This window comes from Herpailurus yagouaroundi, unplaced genomic scaffold (genome assembly GCF_014898765.1).
Source record: "Herpailurus yagouaroundi ecotype Mexico unplaced genomic scaffold, PumYag 202, whole genome shotgun sequence".
Taxonomy (NCBI): domain Eukaryota; kingdom Metazoa; phylum Chordata; class Mammalia; order Carnivora; family Felidae; genus Herpailurus; species Herpailurus yagouaroundi.
Genome location: NW_024412433.1, coordinates 1,103,941 through 1,127,627, shown reverse-complemented (window position 1 = coordinate 1,127,627; position 23,687 = coordinate 1,103,941). Strand labels below are relative to the sequence as shown.

The following is a 23,687-nucleotide window of genomic DNA, read 5'->3' as shown; positions in this document are numbered from 1 at the left end:
GGCCCGGAAAGGTCTGGCTCACCCAGAGGGTCAGGCCTCAGGTCCCCAACGGCCACACCCCCCCGCAGACCTGGGGCTCCCCTGGGGATGGTCACAAGTGGTCCCCAGCTCCAGTCTGTTACCCCGAGGTCAGCCCTGCCCCAAGATGGGGGCCCCAGCCCCCCTCAGACGGACATGCTAGCATCACCTCCAGGCCCTGGGAGAAGGGGCGGCGGTCCTCCAGGCATGCAGCCCCTGGGGGGAGCAGGTGTCTGAGACCAGACACTGTCTGAGTGCCACCTGCGGCCCCTCCCACCGCACCTGCAGGCCTCGGCGGCGCCTGTCCCGCCAATGGGCACGGAGGCCAGACACGGCAGCAGATAAACATAGTCCAACGTGGTGTGACCCGGTGGTCCCGAGAGGCAATTCTGGGCAATTCAGCCTCAGGATAATAACTTCTCTCTCCCCTCCACCCGAGGCCTCTCCTAGAGGCTGCCTGCACCCAGGGCTGCTGATTCTCCCCCGCGGCTCACCTTGGAGCCAGCCCCCAGCCCTCAGAACCCAGAGAACTCTGCCCAGGCCGCCGCACCCCCACCCCACAACCGTGCACAGGATGACCCCGCCCCCACACGGCCCCAGGAGGGACCGCTCCCACAGCTTAGAGGCACGAAGTATGGCCTGCAGGGTGGGGTAGGGATGGGTGGGGAGGGCGGGGAGGCCTGGAGGGCGTGGAGGCCTGGAAGCAGGTAGCCTTGGCTTCTCACTGTGCAGCATGGACTGGACGGGAAACTAGTCTCTTTGAGCTCGCTGTCTCTGGTCTGTAAAGTGGGGTCACGGCACCCACCTCCGAACTGCTGTGATCGTAATACTGGGACCTGCGGCCGGCGCAGTATGCACAGCGGTGTAACCACAGGGCTGTGTGACTTAGCACCTGTCCTTGACCCCAAGGTGGGAACACGGATAGTGGTGCTGCCCTGGAGCCAAGGGCCAAGGCCGCGGCATGAGGAGTGATGGGGGCTTTGGGGACGCAGCGGAAGGGACATCCGGAGACACCCGTGTGTCCTCTTGCCCGCCCCCGGCAGATCTGTGTCCAGGCCGTGTCCTGGCTGGGTTAGGCTGCCCCCCACGTGCTCTGGCATGGGGCGGGGGCGGGGGCGGGGGGGGGGGGTAAGGAGGCTCTGGTTGTCCGGCCCTGCCCGTCAGCGACCCCTTCCTCCCTGCCCGTTCTCAGCCAAAGCCCAGGCAGGGGGCACCATGCAGGCCTGGAGGCTTACCCTGGGGAGGCTTGAGTCTGGGAGCCCACCCCTCCGCGCATACACAGGGCCCTGAGGCAGTTCCGTGCTGGGTCACATTTGTGACCTGAGCTGCTCCAGAGCCCCTGGGATGGCCCTCCTCACCTGCATGGTGGCAGCAGGGGGACTGAGGGGCCGGGGGGACCTCCGACATCCCTGCACCCTCACTTTATGACCAGCCCGGCTGCGTTTGTCCCAGACGGCCTGGAGGGTGGCCTGCGGAGGAAGCCCTGCTCCTGTGTCCCACGCTGGGGACTGCACCGCCTACCCCGGGACCCTCACTGGAGCTGTGCCCCTCCCAGGGTCCGCTGTTCATGCCCACCCTGCCCAGGAGACCCCGCCAAGCCCCAGGGCCAGTTCTCCTGGTCCCCAAAGCTGTGCCTGCCCCCGGACCCATGCCCCAGCAGCCTCCCCGCCCCTCCTCCCCTCACGCCGGCCCCTCCCCACAGGTGAGCACCTGCGGATCTGCCCCCAGGGCTACACCTGCTGCACCAGCCACATGGAGGAGAACCTGGCCAACCGCAGCCGGGCTGAACTGGAGACAGCCCTCCTGGACAGCGGCCGCACCCTGCAGGCCACACTCACCACCCAGCTGCAGAACTTCGATGGTGAGCAGGCCACTGGGGTTTGGGGACCACCAGACGCTGACACGGTGGGGAGCTGGGCACGAGGGCACCTCTGCTGGTGAGGCAGGGTCACAGGATGGGTGGGGTTATTAGCGCTCTGAGGCTGGGAGCTGAGATTTGGGGTGTCCCGGTAGCAGAAAGCTGCCCACATGCAGGGGCCCAAGCAGGGGACCCGTGAGCGGGGGGTGGTCTGCAGGCGACTTTGTCCACCCCGTGGTGTGCACGGCAATACACGTGCACGTTTGGGGAGATCAGGCCCATCCCTCTGTCGGCCCTTCAGAGGGTCCCTCTTGCTCTCAAGGTGGCTCCTTATCCCTAGAGGCAGGAACAGGCCTTGCACTGGCCACCAGGTGGCCCGGAGCCAGGAACCGCAGCGTGAGGGCTGAGCTCCCGGCGGGGCACTGAGGATGGGGCTTCAGAGGGCCGGGTCTGCGCTGGTGCGGGGGCAGGAGGAGTTTGGGGCCCCGGGCGTGGCCCTCACACCTCCGGGGCAGCTGCTGTGTGTGGCATTCGTGGGTCTCACACCCAGAGTCTCACGCCGTGTCTGGGCAGAGAGCGAACGCCCTGGACAGTGAAGAGTGGGCCGGTGTAACGACGTCCACGGTGGCCACCCCAGGGGGACGGTGTGGGCGCTGGGCTGGGGGGCCCCCAGGAGGTGACCTCCGAGCTGAGACAGGAGGGAGAGTGTGAGCCTGCAGCTGGCAGACAGCCCTGAGTGGCTTTGAGGCCCAGCCTGGAAACACCTGCAGCAGTGGCTGTCCTTGGGGGCCTGTGACTTCAGCCCCCCACCTCCTTCCCACCATCCGACAGCCTGGCCAGGAGCTGCCCGGCTCCCACCTGGGGTGCTGCACAGGGTGTCCTGAGCCCTACAGTCCAGGGCCTTGGGTGGGGTAGATGTGGAGGAGCCTGAAAACCCCTGGGGGCCCAGGGTCCAGGGGCCTGTGCGGGGAGGGTGGCCACGGCTCTGGAGGCCGAGTCCAAGTGCAGGGGCCGTGTGGTTACAGTCTGCAGTCTTGCTGCTAAAGGGGGTGGGTGCTGTCCGGGACCCCGTTCTGGGCATACGGGGTGCAGGGTATGTATCTCCCCCAAACCACGCCCACGCCCTGTCTCCCGGAAGGCTGCAGCACATCTGTCTGGGGCTCTGGGCAGGTCCCAAGGGCTACAGGAGATCCAACCCGGACCCTCAGGCAGGCCAGCTTCTGGGAGGCATGAGAGGGAGGGCCGGACACGGGGCTGGGGGGTGGGGGAGGCAACGCAGGGAGCAGGAAGGAGGCGGCCCCACCTCCTGACTCAGAGGACCCTCCTGCCCCCCTTGCAGGTGATCCCAATGAGTCCCTGAGGGCACCCTGAGCCTGCCCCCAGCTCAGAAGTGTCCATTGGAGGCCCTGAGACCCGAGAGGGGACCCCCACCCAGGCTTTTGCACCCCAGGCTACCGGGGGGTGGGGGGAGGTCTTAGAAGTCCTAGGGGCATCGGGGGTCTGGGCCAGAGCCCCCTGAATCCCGGCCTGGCCTCCACAGCGAAGGGGGTGTGCAGGTGGGGAGGACAGGAGGCCCCGGGAGGCCTCACCGCCCCCCCCCCCCCCCACTGGCCCAGATCACTTCCAGCACCTGCTGAACGAGTCGGAGCGGGCGCTGCAGGACACCTTCCCCGGCGCCTTCGGGGAGCTGTACACGCAGAGCGCCAGGGCCTTCCGGGACCTGTACTCCGAGCTGCGCCTCTACTACCGCGGCGCAAACCTGCACCTGGAGGAGACGCTGGCCGAGTTCTGGGCCCGCCTGCTGGAGCGCCTCTTCAGGCAGCTGCACCCGCAGCTGCTGCTGCCCGACGACTACCTGGACTGTCTGGGCAAGCAGGCCGAGGCGCTGCGGCCCTTCGGGGAGGCCCCGCGCGAGCTGCGCCTGCGCGCCACCCGCGCCTTCGTGGCAGCTCGCGCCTTCGTGCAGGGCCTGGGCGTGGCCAGTGACGTGGTCCGGAAGGTGGCCCAGGTGCGCTTGGCGGCCCCCCTCCCCCCACCTCGGGGACCCTTCGGCCCCGCCCCCCGCCCTCCCTGCTTTGCATCTCGGCCCCGCCCCGTGCCCCGGGGTCTCCTGGCCCGGCTCCCTGCCCCGCCTACAGCACGTCCCAATGTCCCGCGACTGAGCTCCTGAGCTCCGGTGGGGGCAGCCGGGCGGTCCCATCCTCAGCCAGCCTGGGTCCCATGCAGGACCAGAAGGGAGAAGGTGTGGGGCTAGAGGCCGAGTCGACTGCGGGGTCAGGGGCCGGGAGTCGAAAGGGCAACTGGCTCGGAGGCCTCTGGCCGGGGCCTGAGGCCTCGAGGGCCAGCAGGCCCGTCCCCAAAGAGGCAGCTGGAGTCAGACCCCCTGGTGACAAACCAGGGAGGGGGAGGGTATCGGCCTCCGAGCCACACAGGCCTCGGTGTGAGCCGTCTCTCTGCCTCCAGCTGGCGTCCTTTAGGGGGTCCTCCTCCCAGCCCTGAGCCTCAGTCCCCTCGTGCGCGTGGCACACAGACCTATTCACGCTCCCCCGTGAGGCTTGGTGACGGCAGTGTTCCAGGGAGTCGCTCACTAGGACGGTAGCAGTCATTAGGATGAGTGGTCCCACGACCCGTGGGCCTGCTTGATCATCTGAGAAGAGAGGGGCTCCCCAAGAAGGGCCGGGGCCAGGCGGAGGTCCCACCGTGGGTGGGGCAGAACTGAGGCCTCCTGACTTCTGTCCAGAGCCTTCCAGCCCGGGGCTCCTTGGGGGGCTGGGCGCGCCCAGCTGCGGGGCTGGGCTCAGGCTGCCTTGGCTCCGCAGGTGCCCCTGGGCCCGGAGTGCTCGAGGGCCGTCATGAAGCTGGTCTACTGCGCACACTGCCTGGGGGTCCCCGGCGCCCGGCCCTGCCCTGATTACTGCCGCAATGTGCTCAAAGGCTGCCTGGCCAACCAGGCCGACCTCGACGCCGAGTGGAGGAACCTTCTGGGTGAGCCCTCGCTGCCACCACGCGCCAGAGCAGAGCAGGGACAAAGCCAGTCCTGTCCTCGGGAGTGCCTGGCCAGAGGCCCTGGGAGGAGGGTGACCCGGGGTCAAGAGACAGGGAGGCCATTCTGAGTGCAGGCTGCTGCCTGGGATGGAGCCCTGCGGGGTCCTAGTTCCTCGCCCTTGCCCGCTGAGCAAGGGCCCCCTCACGCATACGTGCCCACGTGAACGTGACCTAAGGCGGGCCACCGCATGCGGTGGGCCAGCCGGCCTGTGCACGTGCCGACACGTGGGGGGCCCACACGCATCCACATCAATACATGTGAGCTGACGCTGCTGACGTCAGGTGGGCCAGCGTGCCCGCGCTCCGGCACCGGTAAGTCCTAACTGTGCTGACCCCGCAGGCTGACCCGTGTACACGCTCAACATGTGCTGATGCGTGAGACTCACCCACACGTGTGAACTAGCACCCGCCCACGGTGGGCCAGTTCAGTATGTGCCAGCACACGTGAGCTTCCACACGCGTGTGCCCAACACGCGTGCATGCCGACACACAGGAACTAACACGTTCACCCGCGGACCCCTGGCCGGCCGGCACGCGTGCGTATCAGCACACGCGTGAGCTCACGTGTGGACACAGTCTGGCTGGCGCGCATACTTACCAAATGCCCTCTGTGCGTGTGCCCATGCCTGTCCCAGACTCCATGGTGCTCATCACCGACAAGTTCTGGGGCCCGTCGGGTGCGGAAAGCGTCATCGGCAGTGTGCATTTGTGGCTCGCAGAAGCCATCAACGCCCTCCAGGACAACAGGGATACGCTCACAGCCAAGGTGCGGGCAGGAGGGTGCGGTGGGCGTGGAGTGGCATCCCGGATGTGGCCTCGTGCCCCCGCAGGACCCCTACGGTCTTCCCCCAGGTCATCCAGGGCTGCGGGAACCCCAAGGTGAACCCCCAGAGCTCTGGGCCTGAGCAGAAGCAGCGCCGGGGCAAGCTGGTGCTACAAGAGAGGCCCCCCACGGGCTCACTGGAGAAGCTGGTGAGTGGTCCTCAGCCCGCCGGGCCCTGGGTGGACAGGGGAGGGGAGGGGAGGGCAGGCCGAGCAGGGCGCCCCGTGGTCTGACTCCCGCCCTGCAGGTCTCCGAGGCCAAGGCACAGCTCCGAGATGCCCAGGACTTCTGGATCAGCCTCCCGGGGATGCTGTGCAGCGAGAAGATGGCCATGAGCACCGCCAGTGATGACCGCTGCTGGAACGGCATGGCCAAGGGCCGGTAGGTGCTGCCGCCTGGCTGGCCACAGGCCAGCCCCCCTTCGCGGTCTGAACTGGGCCTGTGTGGCCTGTGGCACCAAGTGCTGTGTGCGCAGACACGCAGTAGGACACAGGAAACCCTCACCCGGGCCAGCTCCCGGCAGCGTGTACCGTGCTCCGTGTGCCCGCGCCCCGCGACTGTGGGCTCCCATCGGCCCCTGAAAGGCCACTGGGGGTCTCGAGCTTGCCAGCACCTGGGCAGGAGAAGAGGGGTGTGGGAGGGCGTGCCAGGGTATTGCCCCTTGGCAGGGACCAGGCCGTGACCCAGGGCCTGCCCTTGGCCCGCAGGTACCTCCCGGAAGTGATGGGTGATGGCCTGGCCAATCAGATCAACAACCCTGAGGTGGAGGTGGACATCACCAAGCCCGACATGACGGTCCGCCAACAGATCATGCAGCTGAAGGTCATGACCAACCGGCTTCGCAGCGCCTACAATGGCAACGACGTGGACTTCCAGGACGCCAGTGCGGGCGGGGCCCTGGGGGCGGGGCTGGGGACGGGGGCGGGGCCCTGGGGGCGGGGCCCTGGGGGCGGGGCCCTGGGGGCGGGGCCCTGGGGGCGGGGCAAGGGTGCCCTGGAGAGACCCTTCCAGCCCCCAGGCCCCCACGGTGGCAGGGAGATGCTGCTGCTGTCTGGACACAGACACCAAGCAGGCCCCACCCGTGTGTCCCCAAGCACAGCTGGGCCTGGCCAGGATGTCCATACGGACCCGGCAGGCCCGGGCAGGTCAGGGAGCTCAGGGCGGAGCTGGCACTGGCACAGCCGACCGCGGGAGGCCTGTGTGGACGGTTGCTGTGCCCGGGATCCCCTCACGGTGGGGCGGGCCTGCTGGAGCCTCCTCTCCTCCCCAGGTGACGACAGCAGTGGCTCGGGCAGCGGGGATAGCTGCCCCGACGACCTCTGTGGCCGGAGAGTCAGCAAGAAAAGCTCCAGCCCACGGACGACCCTGACCCACGCCCTCCCGGGCCTGTCAGAGCGGGAGGGCCAGAAGACGTCTGCCTCCGGCTGCCCCCGGCCCTGCGTGTCCCTAATGCTGCTCCTCTCCCTGGTCCTCTCGGCCGCCAGGCCCACGTGGCGGTAACTGCCGCAGGCCCCAGGGACCGAGGCCAAGAACTGACTTTGCCAAAACGCAAAACAGACGATATTTAATTCTGCTGGGCCTAGAGGCCCGGGGGCAGGACAGGGAGGGACAGTGAGGGGCCCCGGCTCTGGGACTGTGCTGGGGTGGGGCAGGGGGCCCTGGTCCTGCCGGCCACCCTGGCTTTTAATTTTGTATGCGGGCCTCAGGTCAGCCGGGAACAATGTCCCCAAAAGCCATGTATTTCAGGGACCTGGGGGATGCCGGTGGCCACCTCCCGCCTGCCTGCCCGCACCTCTCCCCCAGCTCCCCGAGCAGCGTCCCGCTGGAGAGTGCGAGCCTGTGCCTTCCTCTCCTGCCTCCTCCTGCCCAGAACTTCCGGGCTCCGTGTGTCAGAAAGCAAAGCCCACCCCTGGATGCCTAAGAATCCCTGGGAGGGCATCAGGGTTTCTGCCATCCAGGGTCTAGCAGGGGCTTTGAGATTATGCATGAACCCTTCTGACTCCACCAGGCCCCCGTGATGCCGTGCCCCCCCCAACCCCGCCCCCCGAGGCCCTCAGTGTCAGGGCGACTTCCGACTGGGAAGGCACCCTTGCCGATGAGTCTGTCTGGACTTTATTCTCGCCAAGGACTGGCTACGAGGGTGTGGGGCACACAGGTGGGCCGCTGTGGGCACGGCCTCGCCACTTCCGGGCCCCGCCCTTGGTTGACCTTCACGTGAGGCTGGGGGTGCCGGTCCTGGCCATCCCGGGAGAGCAGGCTAGGTGCCCCCTTCAAACACGGGCCCCACGCCTGCACGGGGACTTGCGGCCGCGTGCAGGAGCTGCCTGCCCGTGCCCTGCCTCTCACCGCCCCCAGACCTGCGGCCCCCAGCTCGAGGTGGGGCAGGCAGGGCTGGAGGGGACACATGGCCACAGGACGCAGGGAGGCCAGTGAAACTTCAGCCCGGCCAGGAGGCCTGGCCCTTCCTGACCCCACCAGCTGCAGGGGGCCCGGGAGGGGGCTTTGACAGTTAAGGGCTTTTCCAAACTTACGTACATTCACAGACGCTTTCCACCTGCTCACCCAGAGCTGCTTTTCAGCTACTCCCAGAGCTTGGAGGCACCCGGGCTTCCCGGACCTGGGCACACCCCTGCTTACTCAGGCTGTCCGGGCCCGGGACCCTGCCATCCTCCCTCCCTCCTGGGCCCTAGCTGCTGTGGGTCCTGGGGAGGGGGCTGGACCCTGCCAGAGAGGGGCTCAGGCAAGGGGACCCTCACGGGTCTGTCGGATGCTGAGCCCCGTGGCCGGGCACAGCAGTCCTAGCCAGCACCGGGACCTGACAAGGCCATTTCAAGCTGCTTTGCCTTGCGTCCTGCGCTGGTCAGGGCCCCCAGCCTGTGCCCCGCCGGGCAGCGCTCCCCCACGGGCACCCCCACCTCGTGATAACTCTGCTCCTGCCACCCCAGAGAGCTGGGCTTGGGGCCTCCTTCCCAGCAGGCAAAGGCCAGCTGAACTCTCGGGGGCTCTGGGGCAGCGGCCGCCCACGTGCCCGTATGGCAGCCTTGGCCGCGCGTGGGTGTTCCCACCCTGTGTGCCTCTCTGGAGGGGGTGGCCCCAGCACAGTTGCTGGCCGGGCCGTAGCCAGGCCTGCTGTGTCCCCCTGCACGGTGTCACCTGGCGTCACATGCTCTTGAGTCCTTGTACGAATAAAAGGTTGGAGAGCTCGTGTGGCTGTGGTGGCCCCATCCTGCCCAGCTCGGGGGTGAGCATGTGTCCGTGGGCTGCGCACAGCAGACGTGACTCGGGGCGGCGTTTTGGGGGGTGGGGGAGGGCTTGGACACAGACCGCGTCGGGCGGCATAGCCCCCAGGCTGCAGGGTCCGCGTCTCAGCGGCCTGCCCTGTGTCTGCTCAGTGCCAGTGAGACGGAAGAGGCCTGGACCCACCTGTGTCTGCTCCTTCCCTGCCCTGGACACGCATCCTGACGCGTGTCCCAGGAAGGTTCCAGCTCCCGCCAAGTGGGGACCAGCTTTGTGAGGCTGGGCCTGGCCTGGCTGGACATCCTGACGGTCCAGTCTGTTGCCACCTCACCAGACCCCACCAAGCGGAGTCCTGCGTCATCGCTGGGGCACAGCTGCCGGGCCCCATCACCACCCCCACGGGGTGCCCTGCGACCCGGTACCACAGGCAGCGCGGGACCTCGTGACCAGCTCCTCGGCCAGAGCCTGGAGGCCAACACGGAAGCTGGAGCTGCCTTAAAGGGCCACTTTATTTGGGAACTGCGGCCACACTGGTGGGCCTGGCAGGCATTCAGCACAGCCTCTCTGTCCCCACGGGCCTGGAGTGCTGAGGAACCAGCGACCCGGCCCCGGCCCCCCCGGCCCGGGACTCTGCTTAGCCGGGCAGTGCGTCCTGGGAGGGAAGACATGGCCCTGGCGCGGGCGGGGGGGGGGGGGCCGGGGGGGGCCTCTCCAGGGCCTGCGGCTCCTCGATGGCCCCTGGGCCATACGCCGGCCTCCCCTACAGAGCAGAGGCTTCAGGCTCAGTCGCCCGCCTCCCGGGGATCCCGGGGTGGCCCCTGGTCTAGCTCCTCCCAGGAGGTGAGGGTGGGGGCGAAGGCCTCCCTCCCTGAGGGGGCAGGTGGGTCTCTCTAGACAGTCATTCGTGGCTGTACGTGGAATAGAAGCCTTTTAACCGGCGTGGTGGCTTCCGAGCCTCCGGCTTCTGGCTCGCCTCCTTGCCCAGATGCTTCGAGGTCTTCTGGAAGTTGGGCGTGCGCCCAGCCGGATGCGTTTTCCTTGCTGGGGAGAGAGGACCCAAGTGAGGTGGACGTCAGCACAGGACAGCTGACGGCGGGCGGGCAGGTGGGGAGGGTCCCCCCCGCCCACAGCCGGCCAGGTGATGGTCGAGGAGAGGCCCCTCCCTGGCTCTGGGTCCCAATTCATTCCTCTGGGGAATCCAGGAAGCCACCGGCATCCGGACCAACCCCCACCCCCACCGCTGGCAGAGAGCGGCCAGCTGCTGCGTAGACCCTCGTGGCGGCCCGGGCAGGCCAGAGTGGGGCTCTGCAGGGGACACACGGGGCACACGCTTTGCTCCCATCCAGGTGACACCAGCCTTCCTTCACCTGGAGACAGAAGTCACATTTATAATCAAAGTGCTAGCTCTCTCGTTCGGGATAGAGAACAGATTCTCTCACCCCACACCCGACTGAACGTGGAAAGACTGGAACCAGGGGCTAGGTTCCTTCTGGAAACAAGCCAGGCGGCAAGTCACAAGTCAGAGCCGTCGAGAGTGCGGGCCGAGGCCAGGGCAGGTGCCGCGGCCTGTGAAGGGCGGCAGTGGTGGCTCTGAGCACATCCCTCCACCCCTCACGTGGCCCTGAGGCTGGGAGACATTTCTAGCTTCCCCCCCGCACTGCGGGGCCCCACCGGGGAAAGCAGGGAAACCAGCCAGCCAGGACCCTCTAGGGAACCTCGAAATACACAGCCACGTCGGCCACTGTCCCAAGCAAGAGTGACAAGCGGGAGGAAACACGGGGACATGTCTGGCGTTGAAACGCCACAGCCGCACGGTGGCTCGACTGCAATGACCCCCCCACTCCGCAGACACCTCAGGATGCTGGACGAGTCAAGGACATTTACAGAGTCAGGAGCCGTCTGAGGTCACCTGAGTGAGGGTCCCTGTAGGCCACACGGAGTGTGGGGGTGGGGCAGACAGAAATGCCCCTGGGGGATGGGGGGGGGTCGCTGGAGCCGACCCCGGGCAGCCTGGACACAGGAACAGCAGCTCTCTGCCGGCCAGACGGGCCGAGAGAGCTGTGCTGCCAGGGCTCCGCCCAGAAACGGGGCGCCCTCCGATCACGGGAGAGGGAGTGACAAATGCCCCGTGATGGGAACTCAAATGAAAAAGTACAACATGCCAAGAACACCCAGTGCCCAGAGCCACAGCCTGAGAACACGGGTAAGAGGACGAGCGGCCTACAAATTCGGTGTTGTGTGGTATCCCAGAGAAAGAGATGGAAATCGTCAGGTTAGAACGCGTGCATTGTTTAAAAGAAAACAAAAGGCTGGGGAAAGCACCAACAGAAGCTGAGGCGGGGACCCCCCACAGCAGGCAGGACCCCACAGGAGGCTAGGGACCCCCCACAGGACCCCTGCGAAAGCAGGGAACCACCCACAAGAGGTAGGGACGCCCACAGGAGGTGAGGACCCCCCCCCCCCCCCCCCCCGGGCCCCCGGGGGGGGGGTGGCCCCCCCTCCGGGGGGGGGGGGGGGGGGGGGGGGCCCCCCCCCCCCCCCCCCATAGAGACAAAGCCCCACTGCACCGGTCCCCTGGCTGTCAGCCTGACTGCGGCCCCCAGGCTACGGAAGACCTTGCGGTTTGAGTCCCTCAGGATGAAATTCTGGAAAAGGCGAGTCTGTAGGGAGGGAGCACACGAGCAGCTGCCAGGGGGGCTGGGGGAGAAGAGGGCACGAAATAAATGGTGCTGGGCCACGGACCAGCCACAGGGGGAAAGAGAAAACAGGGCCCCTACGTCACACTGGCAACAACAAATCTATCGGGAAGGAATACGGACAAAAATGTGGAAAGCGACGCTTCGGAACACGGGCAAGACAACAGGACAGCGTGAGCTGAGGGTGAAGCGACCTTTCCCAGACACGCAAAGATGTGGCCGGCCGCGGCCGCGTCAGCCTTCGGTCCTGCGCCAGAAAGACCAGACGTGGAAATGCAGGCCGTGGAATACGTAAGAAGCTTCCACCATCAAGGGAAAAGGCAATCGCGTAGAAAACGGTGGGCAAAGATACACACACACAGAGCTAAATCACAGACAGGGGACTCCAAATGGCCAATAAATAAAAATTGAATACGTGTGAAAAGTCTCACAGTGGAAAACAATCCCACGAGTCTGTTAGGGACGCAGGAATGAAAAGAGAACCTCGCGAGGGAGAAGACGGAAGGCCTCACTGCACCTCGTTCCCTTCTGGAAAAACCAGACACCAGATGAGCAGAGCTCCGTGTGGACATCTGGGCGGGGGGTGGTGCGTCAGGGGCTCCTCTCATTATTTTGTTGATTTTTTAAGATGTGCAGTGTTGAGCCAGGTCAGAGCCAGGTTTTGCAGAGCCCTGACGCTTTGGGAAGGAGGGGCGGCTCTTTAAAATAAAAGGGCCCAAACCACAAACAGAACGAGGCTGGCCACCCTGGCCTGTGGTCAGTCTGCGGACACGGCCAGAGGAAGGGGACAGGGGCAGGTGCTGGCTCGCCAGGCTCCAAGGGACGGGGGGGAGCGGTGCCTCCGCTCCGTGGCTGGGAAGGAACCCAGGCTCCCGGCCCTGGGTTTTCGGTGTCCTTCCCAGGATGCACCTGGCCACCCCAACGCCATCTCTGCACAGTCACGGAACATTGGGTTCCGGGCGGAACCCTGACAAACACGGGTTCCAGGCCTTCTGTGTCCATCGCCAACATTCCGGACCGACCGTCCCTCTCCGTCCCCAGCTCATCTCTGGCCGCTCCCCTCTCAGGCTCCCCGAACCACCCCCGTTCCCGGCTTCCTGGGGGTCTCCTCCCAAGGCTCCCTTGACCTTACCCGGCCGCCCCTCGGGGCTCTGCCCGCTCTCCCAAGAGCCCAGGTATGGAAGGCCTGGGGAGGGGGCGGTGGCGACCGGGCTGGTCCCTCCACCTCCCCAGCACTGGCCCTCCCACTGCACCTCTGCCCCTCCCCGCACCCTGAAGACCATCATCTTTGCCCGGCTCCATCGGCTCCCTTGATAAGTGAGGCCCAGCACCCCCCTGCACCCATCCCCTGGTGCAGGGTCCCCTCCTGGACCCTACCTCCCCCAGAGCGCACCTGCTGCAGCCACCGTTCGCCCCCCTTCCTGCTGGCCAGCTCCCCAGCCTGAGCCTCCCTCCCTCACCCACTGTCCTCCTGACCGTCTCTTAAACCCGATCTGGGCTCTGCCACAGCCCAACTCCGTCTAGAGCCACAGGCGCCTCCAAGCTCGCCCTGAGGCCGCCATCTGGTCACCCTGTGACAACCCGCACCTCTGCTGTCCTGCCCCCACCTGCCCCACCTCGACTCCCAGTGCGGCCCGCCGGGGCTGGGGCAGACCACCTGTTTCCCAGCCTGAGAGAGGACCCCAAGGGTCCAGAGAGGTGGCTGAGTAGAGCCTGGAGGGGCGTGAAGACGGGAGCAAGGGGCGGGGACGGGTGAGCACACACAAGCTGGAGGACCCCGGAGGGCGGGGCAGGTGGGCTAGCCCCCGACCGCTCTCAGCAAACTGGCCCCCCCGAGAGCTGCCTGAGTCAGCTGCCTGTCAAGTCCGGCGCTCTGCCTACTCAGCAAGCAGCCGTCTACACACATCCACGCACAGAGACACGCACCCTCCACAGTCTAGCAGGGCAGGAGAAAGTCCCACGCTCCGGGCTCCCCCTCCCCAGTCCTGGGGGCAAGCCCTCTTCCCACGGCAGAGCCCTGAGACCACTCCCACCCCCAGCGCAAGCTCGTGTCCCGGTGATCGTCCATCACGGGCCACGTCCACCCCAAGGGCTCTGCTGCATCTCCCGTGAGCCACCGTGGACACTCTCTGTGGCCCGGTTCCCGCGGGTGCCCCCCACGTGCCGGGCATTTCTGTGCCGAGCTCTGCCTCTGTCCCACCAGGCCCTTCCCCTGAGCACCCGTCCCTCCCACGCCCACCACCCGGCTGGCCTCCACTCCTGCCCTCACGACCCTGACGCTCAGCGGAGCCCCCAGACGGACTCCAGCCGGGCCTTCCAAGGCCGCCTCCTCCACGGTGTCTAGGTCCTCACGAGTCACCAGGCCCCGCACGCTGTCCCCGCTGACCGCACACCCCCACCACGTTCCTCCCACGCCCAGCAGCGCCCTGAAGCACAGAAGACCTGGGTGTTCCTCCCCTGTGTGACTTGGGCACGCGCACCTCTTCTGCGCCTTGAGCATGTGACTGACAGTCCCAGGGGCGCCAGACCCCCAATGACAGAGGAGTCCACAAAGCAGGGGCCTCAAAGGTCCTTGGGCGCAGGCCAGCAGGGAGACGGGTGGTGGCTCGGCGCGGGGCCTGGCCTGGGTACGGGCCTCCTCGTCCTCCTGGGACGTGCACGCTGCAACAGGGCCTGAGTGACCAGAACTCCCACGTTCGCAGAGAGCCAAAGGGCGTGCACACTGCAGCCAGAGGAGAGGGGAGGCGGGTCCACCCACGGCAGCTGGGTGTCCGGGGCACCTCGTGCTCAGAGGGAAGCAGGTAGAGCAGCTCAGCGACATCACAGAACTTTCCGAGGAGGGAGCTGAACTCTGCAGGACCCCCCAGGACAGGCGACCGGGGGGGGGGGGGGCCCTCCTCGCTCCACACTCTGGCAGTGTCCAGCTTCTACTTGATGTGGAGCAGAAACAGCTCGGCCGAGAGTGGGGAAAGCCGACCGCAGGCACAGCGAAGGTCCGAGCTGTCCCCGAGAGTCAGAAGACCAGCCCGGCGGCCCACGGCACTCAGGACGTGACGGGCGGCTGCTGGCTGGGACGCACCTGCTCTGGGAGGGGTCAGAGGACGCACTGCATGTCCGCCGGGGCCAGCGTCTCCACAGCCCCCGCACGGAACTGGTACAGAGCCGGGGCCGAGCAGACATGCCCCCGCCCCGCCCCGCCCATGCCTCGGTGCCCAGCAAAGAAGAGCGAGGTGAGAGGCGGCTGCTTCAGCATTTTCTGAAGACGGAAGGCACCGGATTCCTGATGAGCAGGATGTCTGGGTGACAGAGGCAGGCCTGAGCGTCGCCGGTGGTGGGGAGACGGGGCGAGGCGGGGGCGCCTCACACATACGTGAAAACACACGCAGGCAGCACGGGGACTGGACAGACAGATGAATGGGTTAAGTGACGTCCGGAGGCAAAGACTCAAGCTGGAGTGACTAACTTCGGTGTACCTTTCCGTAAGACGCATCTCCATCCTTTTAAGAAACCGGTGGTGGCAAAGCTTTCCCCTGTCGACACAAGGCCGCGACGCTGCCAGCTCGTGTGAGCCCCGGAGGGGATAAAGAGCGAGCCGCGGACACGAAAAAGGAACGGGATCCCCCGCTGGATCCTCCATTGGCACCCGCAGACCCTGCCACCAGCCCAGAGGCTGTTCCCGACAGGACGGGAAGCGGGAAAGCCCCGGCGCCAAGGGAGGTGGGCCTGTGCAGCGGCCGGCCGGCTGGGCCCGCTATCAGTGCGGCCGGGGTCCCCACCGGCTGGTGGCCTCACAGCGGCTGAGGTTCTCCCGGGAACACCGTTCCTGTCCCGGGGTCTGGCAGACACGGCATATCTCCCACACGAGAGCTCTCCCTTCTAGAACAGACTCCCGGGGGCCAGGGATCCGGTTATCTTGTCCCCTACGATATTGAGGTGCCCAGAGCATGGCCATCAGAGAGGAAGTGCTCAAGGCACAAGTCGACCCAGAAGCAGAGAGGACTCCACTGGGCAGCTGTCTGAGAACGGGAAAGGAGGAGCCACAGGGATGTTTGAAAGAGGGCAGGGCGCTGGCAGGGGCGGGGAGGGGGCCGGAGCAGCCGTAAGGGGGACCGTGAGCGACGGGCGCAGGGAGCAAGCCAAGCAAAGGACTCTGACAGACACCAAGTGGATGCGGGAGCAACGCGGGGGCCCTGTGGCTGCGCGGAGCCTCGGTGGCTGCAGGGACAGAGAGGAGGGAAGGGTCAGTGGGGGCAGGAGGTTCCGGAAGTGGCCTGATTGGGGCCAACTTTGAAGGCAGAGCTGAGCAGACTTGCCACAGGAGTGGGTGGGGGACAGAAAGGTCCGAGAGCAGCCGGGGTGACTCCTCTGCACAGGAAACTACGAAGCTGGGCCCGGAGGGCACATCCCCGCCTGGAGGCCCCCCCGGCGCAGACGCCGCGCCCTCCCAGTCACACTGGACCGTCAGAACAGTTACACGAGGACAACAAGGCGCCTTCTGACCCGGCAGACCCCGTCCGCGTGCAGTAGCGGCCGGCACCCATCACAGGTAAACAGAAATGCCGCAGGGGCCTCAGCCTGGACAGTCCGGGACTCAGGCACCCTGGGCACACACGGCCGGCAAGCGAAGGGTTCCCAGGGTCCCGTCATCACTCGGCCTCCGGGACAGTTCTTGCCGGGCGGCTCGCAGATCTTCCACGACAATTCACTCTAGGCTGACTGCGAAATTACAGGTGAAACAATAACGCGTGAAGATCGCTTGTCAAATCTGGGCCCTGTAACCTCTCCATGTGGGGACGGCTTCCTAGACCTGCCACCAAACCTGACCCAGAAGGACCGGATTTGATGACAGAGTGAGAAACCCCGTGCAGCTAAACTCGAACTGGGAGAAGGTCGTCCGCACAAGAGGCCGGGGGGAGCGCTCCCGAGGCAGGAAGGGCGAGCATCTCCAGTAACACGAGAAAAAGCCCAAACACAGGATCACGTGTGCAGAGGACTTCCCTGTGTACACGCGCTCCCTGGGAGGTGGGACATCGAGCTTACTGCCGACGCTTGCTAGGCACCGGGCGACCGGGCGTAGACTCGCTCACCAGCCTCACAAGCAGGCTAAGAGGAGGAGGCAGAAGACGAGAGCGCTCTGAAAACCCGAAAACACCACCTCTGCGAACCGAGGCAGAGGGTGTGTGCGCGCAGCATTGCGCCACCGGTGAGCCCTGAAGCCACCTGGCGCCACACCTGCCTCCGCTCCCTCGCGGAGATGGTGCGACGCGCCTGGCGCATCAGAAAGGCAGGTCGAGGTCACAAAATGGGTCGTTTAATTAAAACCAAATGGAAGGACACGTGAAAAAACCCGTGTGCGCACACGCACAATGACAGATTAGAACCTGGTATGTTCAGGGTATCCTCGAGTAGTAAGACCAGGACGATTTCCAACGGTTTATTTGACTGTGGTTTCACATTTGTTTTGTATTTGCTCCCTAAGGGGCAGAGAGAGAGGGAGACCGAATCCGAAGCAGGCTCCGGGCTCAAGCCGTCAGCACAGAGCCCCACGCGGGGCTCGAACTCAGGAGCCGTGAGATCAAGACCTGAGCCAAGTCGGACGCTTAACCGACTGAGCCCCCCAAGCGCCCCTGTTGTGTTCTTTTTTAAACAATAGGTGTATAAACACGTGCATCATCACAATAAAAATCATCTTCGTTTGGGGAAAATTATGTTGCAGAAAAACTTTTAATAGCACAGAAAGATGTCTGTGGCTACGTTTAGAACCTATCGACCGAGCCCCCACTTTCAGATACGTGGGGGGGGCGGGGGGTCGTGTGCCTCTCCGGGGCTGATACAAAGCCGCACAGCTCCACTCACGGCCCTTTCTCCTCCTGCCCAGCCGCCTTCCTCACCCCCTTACGGGAGCATCGCCTGGGAGCCCCCCGGCCAGCTTGCCACCAAGGAGCCCCAGCTCTGACAAGACACCAAGGAAATCAGGCAAGACAACAGCCCCAGGCAGGGCTGCCTTGACCAGCCAAAAGCCGGCCTTGATGGGGTCCCCACACGGGCTCAGTGCCCCCCTTTCCCAACCATCCCTCCCACCTGCCCGCCCCACTCCCCGCCCCCTGCACACGCCCACCACCTAGTGCTCTGAGCGGTCACACCCCAGTCCTCAGACCTCACTGCCCCTTTCCTCCCACCCCTCCAGGAAAGCAGACCCACCACCCACGGCCCAGCACCACTGCAACCACGCCGACGACCCACAGGCACCCCCACGGTCACCTCCATCTCAGTCACAGGTGAATTCCACATGCACCGTGCCCTCTAGAGCGTGCCTGACCCACACAGACACTCAGCAAATGCACATGGAAGAAATGAACGCCCCGGACACCAGTAGGGAGCAGGGAGCCTGGAGTCTCTGAGCAGGAACCGAACCGATGGAGACCCAGGGCTGGGAGCCCCTGGAAAGGGGCCCCAAACATCCCCCCGGGCGCAGGAGTGACCTCCCCACAGTCATCTCTGGACTGCGCTCCAGCCGTGACCCTCATCCACCCATCGTGCCCGTCTCCTGACAGCCGCCGGGCAGGAACGGCCAGAGAGACCCTAGGGTAGGGGCGGAGCAAGGCAGAAGGGGTTAAAAACATCCCCAGTGGGGCCACTTTATTGCGAGGCCAGGAGGGATACATTGCCACGCACAGCCCCATGGGTGCAGACCGCCTGCCGCCCGCCAGCGGCCACGCAGGGCCCTCCCGGGCCTCGGGCATCACGCCATTACTGGGATTCTTCCAGCAGGTGCGGTTCCTCCAGGTGGGCCTCTGGACCGGGAACTGGCAGGGAGCACGGAGGTGAGGGCCCGGGCTGCCCCCGGGAGGCAGGAGCGCAGAAGGGCCACCCCCGGTGGGCCCTGCCAGCTTGCTATACCACCTGGGACACGGCGCTCCCCGCCGCACACGGGGTGACGAGAGCCCCCCCACCCCACCGTGCCACGCCTGGCTTCACGCTCACACACGTGTGGCACGCGTGGCAAGGACGGAGCGTGAGCCGTGACGGCTCTTCAGAGGGGGGCTTCCCAGCCCGGGGTCTGCACGCCTTGCCCAATCCAGGCGCACCCCACGGGAGCCCCCCAGTAAAATCCCCACTCTACCGAGGGTGAACGTGGAGGACGGAGAGTCAGAGCTCAGAGAGCCACGGACCCAAGGGCGGGATCAGCCCAGCCTCTCTGTCCGACCACACCAAAGACAGGCTCCGAGAAAGGGCAGCCAACACCTGGCCCTCCCTCCGCCTGGTCAAGTAACAGGGGACAACTCTGCACACAGTCGTGCTCAGCACTGGCACCCTCGGGGCCGTGGAGCCCTGGTGTGGCGTCGCCACCCACGAGCCCGTAGCTCCTCCTCAGGTCATCCCAAAGGAGGGGAGGCGGGGAGGGTGGGCTGGCAGGAAGCTTCCAGAAGCAGCGCCAAGGCCAAGTGCCCCGTGATCCAGGGAAACCAGTGCCCACCAGGGCCCCCACGTGTCCAGTGGAGCCCCCGTGTGTCCAGAAGGATCCCCCGCCGTCCACAAGAGCCCTCACGTGTCCAGCGGAGCCCCCACGTGCCCAGCAGAGCCCCACGTGTCCAGCAACGCCCCTCTCATGTCCCATGGAGCCCCCGGATCACGTGCCAGTTCTGTGGAGCCCAGGCCACGCCCACCTCCGGGGAGCCACGGTCACGTGACGCCCGGAGAAGGACCAGGTAGGCTCAATGTCTACACAACAGGCCCGTCCGGGGATTGTGGGAAGCGGCTTGAATCTGAGAGATTTCAGGGAATGACCGACCCCCTCGCTCAGCCACCCCACGGGCCGGTGCCCGTGTCCTCACGCACAGCTGGCCCCACGCAGCCTGCCCGGCGGCCGGACTCACCGATGGCCAACAGGCTGCCACAGTCCCTCTTGTGGAAGTCACCCCAGGCCCTGGTCTTACAGGCCTTGCTGCAGGTCAGGATCCCGTAGCAGCGGGTGCAGGGCACGAGGCGCACCCCGACGGAGCGGCCGCACTGGTAGCAGAACTTGAAGAAGGGGATCCTGCAAAGGAGCCACACCGCCGTCCGTGCCCGCCCGACCCCGAGCCCCGGGACCTTCCCGGCCGTCCCCGCCGGAGCTGCCGTCCCCCTCACGGGATGGCCACTCACACGCGGACAGAAGACCCCAAGTCCCCGTCCAGGGACGTCCGGCACGGGGCCGGTTAGAGCGGGAAACACACCCTGCCGCCTGAAAGCCCGCCACCAGGGCCCGGAGGAGACGACGCCGTGGCGTCAGAGACCCTGACGCGCCACGGCACGAGGGGAGCACACTCCCGCGGGCACCCCGTGCGACTGGGAGTGAGCCTGGCACCCCCACGCCGTCTGCCTCGGGAGCAAGGCGAGCCCCGGGGTGGACGCACCCCCGGCCCGTCCCCGCTCCTCACCCGCACCTCACCCAGCAGGCTTCACCGGGCAGGCACCTTCCAGGACGCCCACAGGGGTACGTCTATAAAGAGATTGTTCTGGAAAGGCCGGGTGGTTGCAGAGCCACGACCTCGAGGAGGAGCGGGTGGGGGAGGGGCTGGGAGGGACGCAGGGCCCAGGGCAGCACCAGCAGAGATGTCTCTGAGAAGCGGAGCCCAGGCTCAGACCCCCCACCGGGCCGCTCCAGGAGGGCACCCGTGACCCCAGCCACGGCCCGTGTTGCTCAGGGCTCAGACGGAGCAACGCGGTCCTGGGCAGGGGGTCAGGCCGGTCACACCGTCCGGCCCACGGCCACCCTCAGCCACTTACGGCTCCTGCTCCTCCGAGGGGAGCTCCCTGGACAGGCCGGTGCTTTTCTGCTTCAGCCTGCGGTAGGGGGTCAGCTCCGCTGCACAGACAGAGAACCGTGTCAGTCCCCGCGGGCCCGCCTAGTGGCGCCGTGGTGCCCTCGGGTGTAAGGAGCTCTGAGCTGCCCACCTCAACCACCCTCCTGCCGGGAGACCACGCCCAGCCCTGCAGGGAACTGGGTGGGGGACCCCGCGGCCCCCCCCCCCCCCCCCCCCCCCGAGCCTTTCACAGCCCAAGGCAAGTCTGAGGAGACAGGGCGGAGCCTGGGGCCGTTGAGGAGTCCACGACCTCTGGGGAGGGGGGCTTCAACCCTCGGCCCCCCTCTGCTCCTGCATCCTTGGCCTCGCACCTGCAGCCTCCTGGCCACCCTGCCCCTCTGCCACCAGGCTTCTTTGCCCTTGGCCAGCTCACGATACTCTCTGGAGCGGACACTCCTGGCTCTGCCATCTGGCAGCTGGCAACGGGACGCACCTGAGCCGGGGGCCAGAGGCCGGTGAGCCCCCCTAGTTACTACCGGGGGTCCGCTGCACCTCTCCGCCTTCCTCTCCTTATACGGCACATCAGTCCTCCCCAGGAAGGCCGCCTGACCTCTAATTAGGCAGGAACCCCACAGACACCTGCCGGCCACGAGAACAGAGAAGGTGGGGGCCCCCCTTCCTCCCCTGTCCCTCCCGCGCCCACCGGCAGCCAGGGCTGCACCCCAGCCGCTACAGGGGCTAGAGCGTGGGCCCGGGGAGCCAGCTCCGTGACCGTGCACACAGAGTCAAAGCCACTGTGGTGAACACCACGTGGCACCAGGAGAGGTGACGGCAAAGCCGAGCTGGACGCGGGATCTCGTGGTGCCGCAGCATCACGGCCACTCGTGTCAAAGGACACGGGCAGAGAAAAGAGAGCATCTCTTTGTTAGAGTGCTGGGGCTCTTTAACGGCTTCGGTGACATGCCCTCCACGTTCCATCCAATTCACGCATTCAAGTGCGCGGTTTAATGGCCCTTAGCACATCCACACGTGCGCAGCCATCGCCGTGACCAACTGTCCAACGTGCTCATCACTCCAAACTGGAACCCTGCCCAATAACCATCACGCCGTGATTCTCCGGCCGTCCAGTCCCAGGCAGCCGCCGATCCACTCCATCTCTGCTCATCTGCCCAGTTTGGACGTTTCATGTGAATGAGCTCATACAGTGTGTGTGTGTGAGTGTGTGTGTGTGTGTGTGTGTGTGTGTGTGTGCGTGCGTGCGTGTGTGTGTGTGTGTGGTCTCTGGGGACCAGATTCTTCCGCTTAAAATAACGTTTTTGAGGCGCATACACGTTGCAGCACGTAGCAGCACTTCACTCCTTTTTCCGGGTGAGTCACATTCCATCATGTGGATGTGCCACAATTTGCTCATCCATCCATCAGTTGACGGATATTGGGGTTCTTCCCATCCTCTGACTTGTGTAAATGCTGCTGCTGTAGACAGTGGAGCACAAGTTTTGGGTGGACTTATATTCTCCTTTCTCTCGCCTTTCTTCCTGGGAGTGGAATCGCTGGGTCATACGGCGACTCCACGACTAACATTCGAGGGAAGCTGGACTGCTCTCCCAAGAGGCTACACCGTGGTACGTTCCCACGAGCCCCGAACGAGGGCTTCCTCCACATCCTCGCCAACACGTGTTGCTTTTTGATTACAGTCCTCCTGGTGGGTGCGAAGGGATTCTCTCAGTGCAGTTTGATTTGTCCGTCACCAATGACTAATGATGTTGAGCATCTTTTCATGTGCTTCATGCCCATTTGTGTATCTTTCTTTGGAGAAATTTCTATTCATACTCTTTGTCCATTTTTAAAAATGTTTTTTAATATTTACTTTTGAGAGAGAGACAGAGGACAAGTGGGGGAGGACAGAGAGTGGGGAGACACAGGATCCGAAGCAGGCTCCAGGCTCTGAGCTGTCAGCACAAAGCCTGACCCAGGGCTCGAACCCATGAACCACGAGATCATGACCTGAGCCAAAGTCGGATGCTTAACCGACTGAGCCACTCAGGCGCCCCATCCACTTTTTAATTCAGTTGTCTTTATTACGGAGATCTAAAATTTTTAAATTTACCCTACATACAAGTATATCTCCCACATTGTTGGTTGTCTTTTCATTTTCTTGATAGTGTCCTTTGAAACACAAAAGTTTTTAATTTTGATGAAATCCAATTTATCCATTTTTTTCTTTCATCACTTATGCTTTTGGTGTCATACCTAGGAATTCATTGCCAAGTCTGAGGATGGGTAGATTTGTCCCTGTGCTTTCTCTTTTTTTTTTAAGTGTTTATTTATTTTTGAGACACAGAGAGAGCACGAGCAGGGGAGGGGCAGAGAGTGAGGAGACACAGAATTTGAAGCAGGCTCCAGGCTCTGAGCTGTCAGCACAGAGCCCGACGCGGGGTTCAAACTCATGAACCATGAGATCGTGACCTGAGCCGAAGTCGGACGCTTCACCGCCTGAGCCACCCAGGTGCCCCTGTCCCTATGTTTTCTTTCATGAGACTTGCAGTCTAAGCTCTCACATTTAGGTCTTCGATGCAAATTGAATTAAATTTGGTATATGGTGTGAGGTAGGGTCAAACTTCATTCTCTTGTGTCTGGATAACCAGCTGTCCCAGTACTATTTATTAAAAAGTCTGTTCTTACCCTCACTAAAAAGCCTTGGCACCCTTGCTGAAAATTAACGGACATACACGTGGGCTTCCTTCCGGGATCTGTATCCCATCCATTGTTCCGTGTGTGCCTTTGTGCCCCCACACTGTTTGTATTGTTGTTTTGCAGTAAGTTTGTCATTTTGAATTTAGGAAGCGTGAGTCCTTCAACTTTGTTCTTTTCTTTCGAGATTGCTATAGCTATTCTGTGAGTTTTTAAATTAGCTTCTCGGTTTGTACAAAGTAGACAATGGGATTCTGATACGGAGATGCCTTTCCATTTATCGAGGCCTCCTTTCATTTCAGTAATGTAGTGTTCAGAGTATAAGTTTTGCACTGCTTTTGCTAAGTGTATTAATAAGTATTTTATTCTTACTGATGTCGTAAATGAAACTGTTTTTTAAATCTCGGGCTGCCGGGGTCAGGCAGCCTGGGCACAGAGGTTGGGTGACTGGGACACAGAAGTCAATCTGTGTTGGGCCACAGAGGACAGGCCGTGCTGGGGCACAGAGGTCAGGCCTTTCTGGGGCACAGAGG

At 64.4% G+C, this 23,687-nt stretch overlaps 2 protein-coding genes across 17 annotated transcripts in view; one reads left to right on the top strand and one right to left on the bottom strand.

Moving 5' to 3' along the window:
- Positions 1 to 8,947, top strand: part of GPC1 (glypican 1) — a 32,460-nt gene extending 23,513 nt beyond the window's left edge. Inside the window, exons 2-9 of the mRNA XM_040450465.1 lie at positions 1,721 to 1,879; positions 3,493 to 3,884; positions 4,696 to 4,861; positions 5,557 to 5,687; positions 5,774 to 5,893; positions 5,992 to 6,125; positions 6,452 to 6,627; positions 7,015 to 8,947. Coding sequence (XP_040306399.1) covers positions 1,721 to 1,879; positions 3,493 to 3,884; positions 4,696 to 4,861; positions 5,557 to 5,687; positions 5,774 to 5,893; positions 5,992 to 6,125; positions 6,452 to 6,627; positions 7,015 to 7,244 — 1,508 coding nt within the window. The 3' untranslated portion in view covers positions 7,245 to 8,947. The remainder of the gene's footprint in view (positions 1 to 1,720; positions 1,880 to 3,492; positions 3,885 to 4,695; positions 4,862 to 5,556; positions 5,688 to 5,773; positions 5,894 to 5,991; positions 6,126 to 6,451; positions 6,628 to 7,014) is intronic.
- Positions 8,948 to 9,466: 519 nt separating this feature from the next.
- ANKMY1 (ankyrin repeat and MYND domain containing 1) overlaps positions 9,467 to 23,687 on the bottom strand; it is a 50,650-nt gene continuing 36,429 nt past the window's right edge. For 10 of the 16 annotated variants that reach the window (XM_040450453.1, XM_040450459.1, XM_040450452.1 and 7 more), the window contains 3 exons: positions 20,447 to 20,525; positions 19,555 to 19,715; positions 9,467 to 10,022 (listed from right to left, as the gene is read on the bottom strand). In XM_040450453.1, coding sequence (XP_040306387.1) covers positions 9,880 to 10,022; positions 19,555 to 19,715; positions 20,447 to 20,525 — 383 coding nt within the window. In that variant the 3' untranslated portion in view covers positions 9,467 to 9,879. Of the gene's footprint in view, positions 10,023 to 14,119; positions 16,394 to 18,290; positions 18,484 to 19,554; positions 19,716 to 20,446; positions 20,526 to 23,687 lie in introns of those variants that run through there. The other 6 variants (XM_040450464.1, XM_040450458.1, XR_005783164.1 and 3 more) reach the window with 5 other exon arrangements.